This window comes from Epinephelus fuscoguttatus, linkage group LG20, assembly GCF_011397635.1.
Source record: "Epinephelus fuscoguttatus linkage group LG20, E.fuscoguttatus.final_Chr_v1".
Lineage (NCBI taxonomy): Eukaryota > Metazoa > Chordata > Actinopteri > Perciformes > Serranidae > Epinephelus > Epinephelus fuscoguttatus.
The window spans coordinates 28,497,596-28,506,030 of record NC_064771.1 but is presented as its reverse complement, the minus strand read 5'-3'; the positions used below and the strand labels follow the sequence as shown (position 1 = coordinate 28,506,030).

The following is an 8,435-nucleotide window of genomic DNA, read 5'->3' as shown; positions in this document are numbered from 1 at the left end:
CATTGATTGAACGACAGGCCGGAGACAGTGGAGCGAACAGCGCCACCTGTAGCACCGGAGGACACAAGACAAACTACAGGACATGACAGGGAACAACACCCAGATACATATGTATCGAGAAATAAATATCATACATGCTTATACATAAACAAGAGTCTATGACACGCATTTTTGCTAATCTAATATATATATATATATATATATATGTATATATATATATATATATATATGTATATATATATATATATATATATATATATATATATATTTATACATACTCCTGGGTCCGATAATTCATTTTTGTCCTCTGTGGAGGACATTAGTCTAACAACAAGTGTCTTTATGCTATCCATTTGGGTCAAATTGTGTTCTGAAGAGGACATCGAGGGCTTTCTAGTGATGTAGTCATTATGTGGGTGGGGTTAACGGGGCAAACACACACCCTTTTCAAAATGGCTGCCATTACGTTTTTCTCGTTTTTTGCTGCCAGAGTGGTAATTGATCATTTTCTGGCAAAAGTTATGATTATTTTGTTAATATTTAATTTGTTTCCTGAATATAAGGGTCTTAACTTTAATTTAGAGAGATTTCAGAAATCCAGAGTAATTTGAACCTTTTCAAAATACACCTTTTATTCAGTGTCCTCTGTAGAGGACATCGGGACTTCGTACCACCTGTTTTTTAACCAGTTTCCATGATTCAGCAGGCAGAAGGCCATTAAAGGGAATGACCTTATTTTCCTCATAATTTCTAATACATTTTAAAGGTTAGTCAGCGTGAAAGCCGAAATTTGGCATGGAGTGAGACTCTGAAGTAATGTGCATGCAAGAATTTGGAGGTTTATTGGAAAATAAGAACACCATAGGTGAACGTAAATTCCCATGCATCTATGGTAGGATACTACCTAAAAGGAGGATATCGAGAAACTTCTTGCTCTGTTTCCTTTGAACAATGATAATTCTTGCTGAGAGTGTATTCACACATACAATAGTATCTATAAAGCTTCCCTCCACTGTTCTTTACCCTTCCTAGGCCACCACACACAAAAAAGTTTACCTGGTCTTTGGGGTCCGTCACATGTGACGGGGGGTCATGGGTCAAACTATGGGGCTCCCCATCACTTCTTATTGCCTGGGCAAGTGTTAAATGACTACATAGCAAGCATTACACCTCATCACATCATAGATAGTGAGGGGTGAGTGCACTTGGACCACGAGGCCCTTAAACCCAGTGGTAGAGGGTACCAATCCTGCACCCTGACTGCAACGTCAGGCCCATTGGTATAGCTATTAAGAATACACTCTACCTTGCTCAGGGTTCCTACACATTTGGAATTTCAAAATTCCATACTTTTCCATACCCTAATTTCCAGACTTCTCGGCTTTTTTTTTTTTTTTTTCAGAGAAAATGCGACATCTGAATAAATATTTCAGTGTATCATATTTCACATAATATTTATTTTTTCTTACTAGACGATTGTAGCCAAGTACCATAATGGCATGCAAATAAAAACCTAGGTGAAATCAGGTAAAAGTGGCAGTATGTTTTCTGAGACGTTTGCTCTCACACAAACTGTGCTTGGCCCGGCATAAAACATGATCCGGATTGATTAAATTATTTTTGGAAATACCTAATTTTGTATTTTAGAAAACAGTATTTTAGAACAGTGGTAATAGTCTGGAAACATTAATATTTTTCCATACTTTATTTTTCCGTTTCCATACTTTTTAATACCTGGAAATTGATCAAATTTATTTCCATACTTTTCCATACTTTCCATACTTGTGTAGAAACCCTGCTTGCTACAGCTATCCATCATAGTGTTAAACATTGAAGACAGCCACATAATAATCCCAGGGGAGTAAAAGTCCTTTGTAGCTCATATATTTAGAGATAAAGCATAAAATAACCCATAGTCCCATTGTAACTCAACTGAAACTCACTGACTAACTCTGGAAATTTAAGACCCGACTAAGTCCCGATGTCCTCTACAGAGGACATGTGATAAAAAAATAAATAAATAATATTTTTGAATTTTTTGATGCAAAATGTTTCTTTCAAGTCTAATCCTTAAATTACATAAAACAAATCTTGATATCAATTTTTTTTTCTTCTGGGTCCCAGGAGGGACATTTGTTTATACGTATGTGTATGTATGAAACCCTGATTCCAAAAAAGATGGGACATTATGTAAAACGTAAATAAAAACAGAACGCAATGATTTGTAAATCCTTTTTGACTTATATTCAAATGAATACAGTCCGAAGACAAGGCATTTAATGTTCAAACTGATAAACTTTATTATTTTTTGTAAAATATACACATACTCTGAATTTGACGCCTGCCACACGTTCCATAACAAGTTGGGACAAGGGCAACAAAAGACTGGGGAAGTTGTTGAATGCTCAAAAAATATCAACAACACGTCTCAGTTTTTCTACATTCAGTCAGTCCGGTACCGTCATTATCATCAGAAATTAGATTACTTTATACTGCTGATTGACAATTGACAATGTTCAGTATCTCTAAAATATGACCACAATCTTTTTTTTTTTGTTTGAGAACTGTAGTCTGGTCAGGGTGGAAAAATGTCTGTGGCAGCATTTTATTTTAAGAAAGCTACTCACTCTTGAACCTGGTCCTGAAACCTCGCAAACCTGGCACTTGGATACACATATGTATATATATTCCTCAAGATTGGGTCCTCCACCAGAGGCCTGGGAGTTTGAGGGTTCTGCCCAGTATCTTAGCTGTTCCAAGGACTGCACTCTCTGAGGACCACTTTAGTGTCTTTTAGCTCGTTGTTTTAGTTGTATGACCTGTAACTCTCAGACTATATAAAAGAATGGACGTAGCTACAGTGACGTCACCCACTGGTTTGTGGACTCCTGTTCTGAAGCCTCAAGCTTGGCATTACAACCGTCGCCACCTTGGTTTTTTTGAGCAGGAAGTGTTCATATTTGGACGAGCGGGTGGAGCTATGGAGGAGCGAGGGGTGGATCTGACTCATAGACTGTATCGACTCCTCGCAGACAGCCTGTCACTCAAACCAGCCTCGCCCTTCAATACGCCTAACTTAAGGCCGAGTAAGTTATATAAAAATTCACCCCTGTACAGTTTGTCTTGAAAAGGGAAACTAGCTATAGAGACCAAATTTATTATTTTTTGTTCCAGGCTGTAAACATCTTTATTTCTGCTGTTACGTTGGGCATTTTAACACAGAGGTCTCTGACTCATTTCCAGAGCCGGCCTCAAGTGGCCACTCAAAGACCTGCAGTATTTGTTTGCCGCTCGGTAACTCTACTGGTTTGGTTCACTCTCACTGTCCCAGTGTCAGACAGAATAATAAACAGAGAGAAGAGGTTTTGTTTTTCATTTTTATTATTTCTGGTTACAAAGTGCCTGATCTATCTGTTCAGAGCCAGTATAGAAAGCATAAAGCAGAGAAGAGATGTGAAAGAACACCACAGAAAGACATGATTATACCGAACCCTTAAAGAAAAACACATTTTATAACTTGATATGATTATAGATGTTTGAAATTGCAAAGGGACACTCGACCAGAGGCCTGTACTACAAAGCAGGATTTGGAGTTAGCAAGGTTACTTCAGGGTCAATCTGGAAATCCATCGGTAAACCCCCCCCCCAAAAAACCCTCTTTTTTTTTCTTTTCTTCCTTTACAACGTAAATTGCAGATTTTGTCTTGAGAGGTTACTTCAGGATTAACTCTGGGTTTTCAGTGCTACGAAGCTGGTTCTCTTTTTGCCAGGATAAATCACCATGGCAACTTCTACTGAACAGCAACAGGTTAACTTCAGTATCAGATCAGAGACACAGTGTGATGACAGCTAGGATAAAACGGATCATATTTTATTAGTAAAATAATCCACAAACTGTTAATTTGCTCCTGTTGTTACAAATGAAACATTCGGGTCAGACAGACCTCAGCAGTCATTAACTAGCTTTCCACTCTGTACTTCAGCAGCAGAAACAGTCTGGTGTTACTTTAAAGTGTTTTATGGGACATATTCAGAGGAGTTTCATCTTCATCCAACCAAACGGCAAAAAATACTCTATACTAATGTCACACAGGCCCATAGCTCAGTGACACGTGGGTGTCATTTAAGTCTCGGAATTAAATGTCTCGAACACCACCAACGTTTTACTGTCTCGTAGTCACAGACACTTTCACTATTGTTTCATCACATATCATATGAAGCAGCCTCCTTCATTCATGGTTCTGATGATGTCGCTCATAATTAACACTCCTGCCTCTTTCACATGAATGCGCTCTTGGCTGGACAGGAAAACCCAGAGTTGACTGAACTAGCTGATAACCAGCTTTGTAGTACCTGTAGTACCAATGTTAACGTTAGTCAAAGCAGATAGTGAAAAGATATCCTGGGCAAGTTGGACTGGCTTCGTAGTACAGGCCTTGGTTTACACATTAGCATCTAGCAAAATCAACCAGTACCACAGCTCAATACAGTTAGTACGTTTCTGATTTGTCTTGTTGTATTTAACTCATCTCATGTCCAAATGTCCAACACTTTTTCTTCCCAAACTGCCTTGGGGGAAGGTTTCAAGTATTTTCAAGTCAAAAGGCTCAAGTCCAAATGAAATCACTAGACTTGACTTGAGAAAATCAAAAAAGCATTGCGACTCGACTTGGACTTGAACATCAATGTCTTAAGTCATCAAATTTGTGACTTGAGTCTCACTCAAGTCCACACCTCTTCAACTGTCCACAAAAAATGTTTGTGGGGCAAAAATAGTGCTGAACAGTGAGCAAAAGCGGTTCTTTGACTCGTAATCACAGGGGAACCTGTTTTGGTGCTATATGTCACCCATCTTTGCTGAATAGTGCTGTATAGAACCACTTGAGGTGCCATACAGCACTATATTGTTTTTAAATGTTTGAGCCTAGGGATGAACAGTCAGGATATGTCAGCTTGTGCTACAGTGATTTTGATCATTCTTATTTTAGTCATGTTGCATTGGCAATGTCAGTTAATAGAGGTTAGATAAAGTTCCTGCGGCAACAAAACAAAGCTGTGAAAACAAATATTATATGAATTTGTGTGCACTTTAACTGCATGTGTCATAGTTTACATATCTGATTTTTTTTTAAACATATTGTTTTTAGGTAATTATAAACATTGTCTGTTATATTTATGTAGGATTGCATGCTATTTTGTTAACACCTCCATATATAATTCTTCTTTAATATGTGTTTTGGTGGATTGTGCTTATTTATCCAAAGCAAAGACATGAGTCTAACACTTGATGGCATTTTAGTTTACTAGAATATTACAAGACAACATGTGTGTTTGATGTGAACCACTGTGCCTAACAAGCAAACAGCAGATGTGTGTAGATACCACTGATAGATTAAATACTACCTCAACAGCCAAGTACACCTTCAATCATCAGCTTTAAAGCAGCAGAACATGATGTAAAAGAAAACCACTGTTAGGATTAGGTATATAGGCCAGGAGAGTGAGAGTAAAGTGTGTGGTCAGTGACTCAAGTTAGTTACACCAGAGCTGGTCGACCTGCAGCATGACAGTTTTCAGAATTATAGGCACTATTCTTTTCTGGAGTACTCCACATGATAAACATGTAGGCTAAAAACACAGAGGCAGCTATGATGTAGAAAATGAAGAAAACTTTGTTGATTGTTTTAGTCATTCTGGTCCAGTAGCCCCACTTCTTTCCTTCCTTCCTGCTGCTGAGGAGCAGACTCAGAGTTTTCATCGCCTCCACCAGCTCATCCGAGAGCTTTTCAGAGTCACGGCACTCCTCTGTCAGTTGGCTGCTGCTGCCCTAAAAATAGTTTAATAAACTTGGGTTAAATAACAATATTATGCTAATGCAAGTGCAACATTTGACTTTTACGTTTTTGTATCAGTTGTGTTCTAGCCACCCATTACATTGTCTATTTGATAATTTGTTTTTACAAAGTAGTTTGAACTACTCTTTCTACTACGCTTTCTAAGTAGGTTTTAGTTAACCAAACTAAATTTCTCCCTCTGGCAGCTTTGTCATAGTTTAACTTCTTCAAGTGTCAAGTAATTGAAGTAATCTCTGAGAAGCTCCTCACCCTCGGACTGATACCCTCCCTCTGTGCCTGGGTGCTAAATTTCCTATCGGACAGACCTCAGTCAGTCAGAGTTGGAAACTGCCGATCAGGAATGTGAACTATAAGCACAGGGACCCCCCAGGGCTGTGTGCTGAGCCCCCTGCTGTACACGCTCTTCATGCATGATTGTGTGGCCTCCCAGACCAACACCAGCATTATAAAATTCACAGATGACACTACAGTCATTGGGCTGATCACTGGTGGGGAAGAGACATCGTACAGAAGACAGGAGGCAGAACTGGTCGCCTGGTGTCAGGATAATAATCTCTCCCTAAATACAGACAAGACCAAGGAGATGATTATTGATCCTAGGAGGAGGAGAGGGGAGCACATGCCATTACACATAGGTGAGACAGAGGTAGAAAGGGTGAAAACCTTTAAATTTCTCGGCAACCACATCAGCAAGGATCTCACCTGGTCTCACAACACACAGTAGATCATCAAGAAATCCCAGCAGCAACTGTACTTCTTCAGAAAGCTGGGGAAATTTGGTGTACCCACCAATATCCTCAGTAAATTTTAAAGATGTACAGCTCAATCACAGTCTGGCATGGAAACTGTACAGCTCAGGAAAGGAAGGCGCTCTAGCGTGTGATAAAAATGGCACAACTCATCCCAGGAGCAGCCTTTCCTTCCATTCATTTACAACAGCAAGGTCATCAGGAGGGTCCACAACACTGTAAAGGACAGTTCACACCCCAACCGCAGTCTTTTCACACTTCTGCCATCAGGCAGACGCTACAGGAGTGTGAAATCCAGGACAAGAAGACTGACCAACAGCTTCTACCCACAGTCCATCAGACTGTTGAAAAACAGAATGAAACACAGAGGGGGGGGGGGGGGACCAAAAATGGGGACCGTGCAGAACGGTTCCATTGGTACCATCCACAACTTTTCGAAGTGGAAACAGAAAGAAATCGTACCTGAACTGTACCATGCTGTACTGCTCGCTGGAAACGGGTCTTATGTTTATTGTTATGCGCCAAAATAGCAAAAATCTACTTGGCAATTAACCAAATTCTAATCTGATGAAAAACTTTTTTTAAATATTTGGGTGATTTATTAATTGATTTATTTTTAGTTTAGTTTTTATCTTATTAGGTTTTAAGAACTGAAACTTAATTCTAACCTCTTTGGCCATCGACAGCCGTTCAGATGGCGCTTCACCAGGAGACACATCACAGATACACGCACAGTGTAATTTCTTAACCTCTGGAAAGATGGATGAGACACACAGCATGATTAGTACATATTCAAAGTAACACAGCTGACCATTTTGTGTTCCAAGTTTTACATGTGCCTGTTTCAGAGAATCAAAGTAGCTAAATGTGGACATTTGGATTAACTGGCTTTGTCTTTTGAGAACATAAATACATTTACAAACTTAGTGAATCTCACCTCTAAAACAGTTGTGGAAGCTGACTTTGCTCTCTTTGTCTCCACAGTCCTTACACAGGCTTTGGTCTCTATCTGCGTCGCTATCTTGGGAATCAGAGTCTTTCTCCATCAGATACATCACCACAATCGTCTCCAGGAGGCTCAGCAGCATCAAACCAAACACCCCAATGCAGTAAATAGCTAAGAGGGGCAAGCAGCATCGGTAATGTAGACAAATAACCACACATTGATTTGATATATGCTGTTTATTAAAGGCAAGATTCTTGGTCTTCTTTACCTATAAGTGGAGTCCTGTCTGAAGAGGAAGGCAGAATTTCATTGAGAATAAGCTGCATCACAGTGACAGCAAGCAGCACAGTGACCTTGAAGCCGAGCTTCTCGCCCCCGCTGTCTGAGATCAGGAAGGAGGCCAAGTCCAGACACAAGAAGAACATGATGGGTAGTAAGAAGTTGACGATGTAGAGGAGAGACCGCCTCTTCATGGAGATCTATGAAATGTTGTTCAAGGGTCAGATGCAGTGGTGTAGTGGAGGCTATATGCAGATACAGAAGGCTCACAAGACTCAAAATTGGAAATACTTTAGTAAAGTGCCCTACCTGTACTTACTTGAGAAACACAGAGGTGTAACATAGAGTGTTCATTTTCCACCTCTGAGAGTTTGTATCCAGATATACTTACAGTGTAAATGACATAGCTTTTGTTACGGACAGTGACGTCGCTGACGGTCATGTTGATGAACAACCACTCGGACTGGGTCTGAATCGACTCGTGAGACCACTCCGTGGTCGTTGAAGAGTCAAACATGATTTCAAACTTTATTGCTTTGTCTGAAGTGGGAGATAAAAATAAAACTGTTAGGTTTCCTTGCACATTAATAAATTAAGAAATATATG

The 8,435-nt window shown here is 39.6% G+C and overlaps 1 protein-coding gene across 3 annotated transcripts in view; it reads right to left on the bottom strand.

The window, feature by feature from the left end:
- Positions 1-4,927: 4,927 nt before the first annotated feature.
- The window catches only part of LOC125881110 (5-hydroxytryptamine receptor 3A-like), a 46,557-nt gene continuing 43,049 nt past the window's right edge, over positions 4,928-8,435 (bottom strand). The window contains exons 8-12 of one of the 3 annotated variants that reach the window (XM_049564121.1): positions 8,221-8,369; positions 7,819-8,029; positions 7,542-7,721; positions 7,273-7,355; positions 5,533-5,827 (exon numbers count right to left, since the gene is read on the bottom strand). In XM_049564121.1, the coding sequence (XP_049420078.1) occupies positions 5,537-5,827; positions 7,273-7,355; positions 7,542-7,721; positions 7,819-8,029; positions 8,221-8,369 (914 nt within the window). In that variant the 3' untranslated portion in view covers positions 5,533-5,536. Of the gene's footprint in view, positions 5,054-5,532; positions 5,828-7,272; positions 7,356-7,541; positions 7,722-7,818; positions 8,030-8,220; positions 8,370-8,435 lie in introns of those variants that run through there. The other 2 variants (XR_007448203.1, XM_049564122.1) reach the window with 2 other exon arrangements.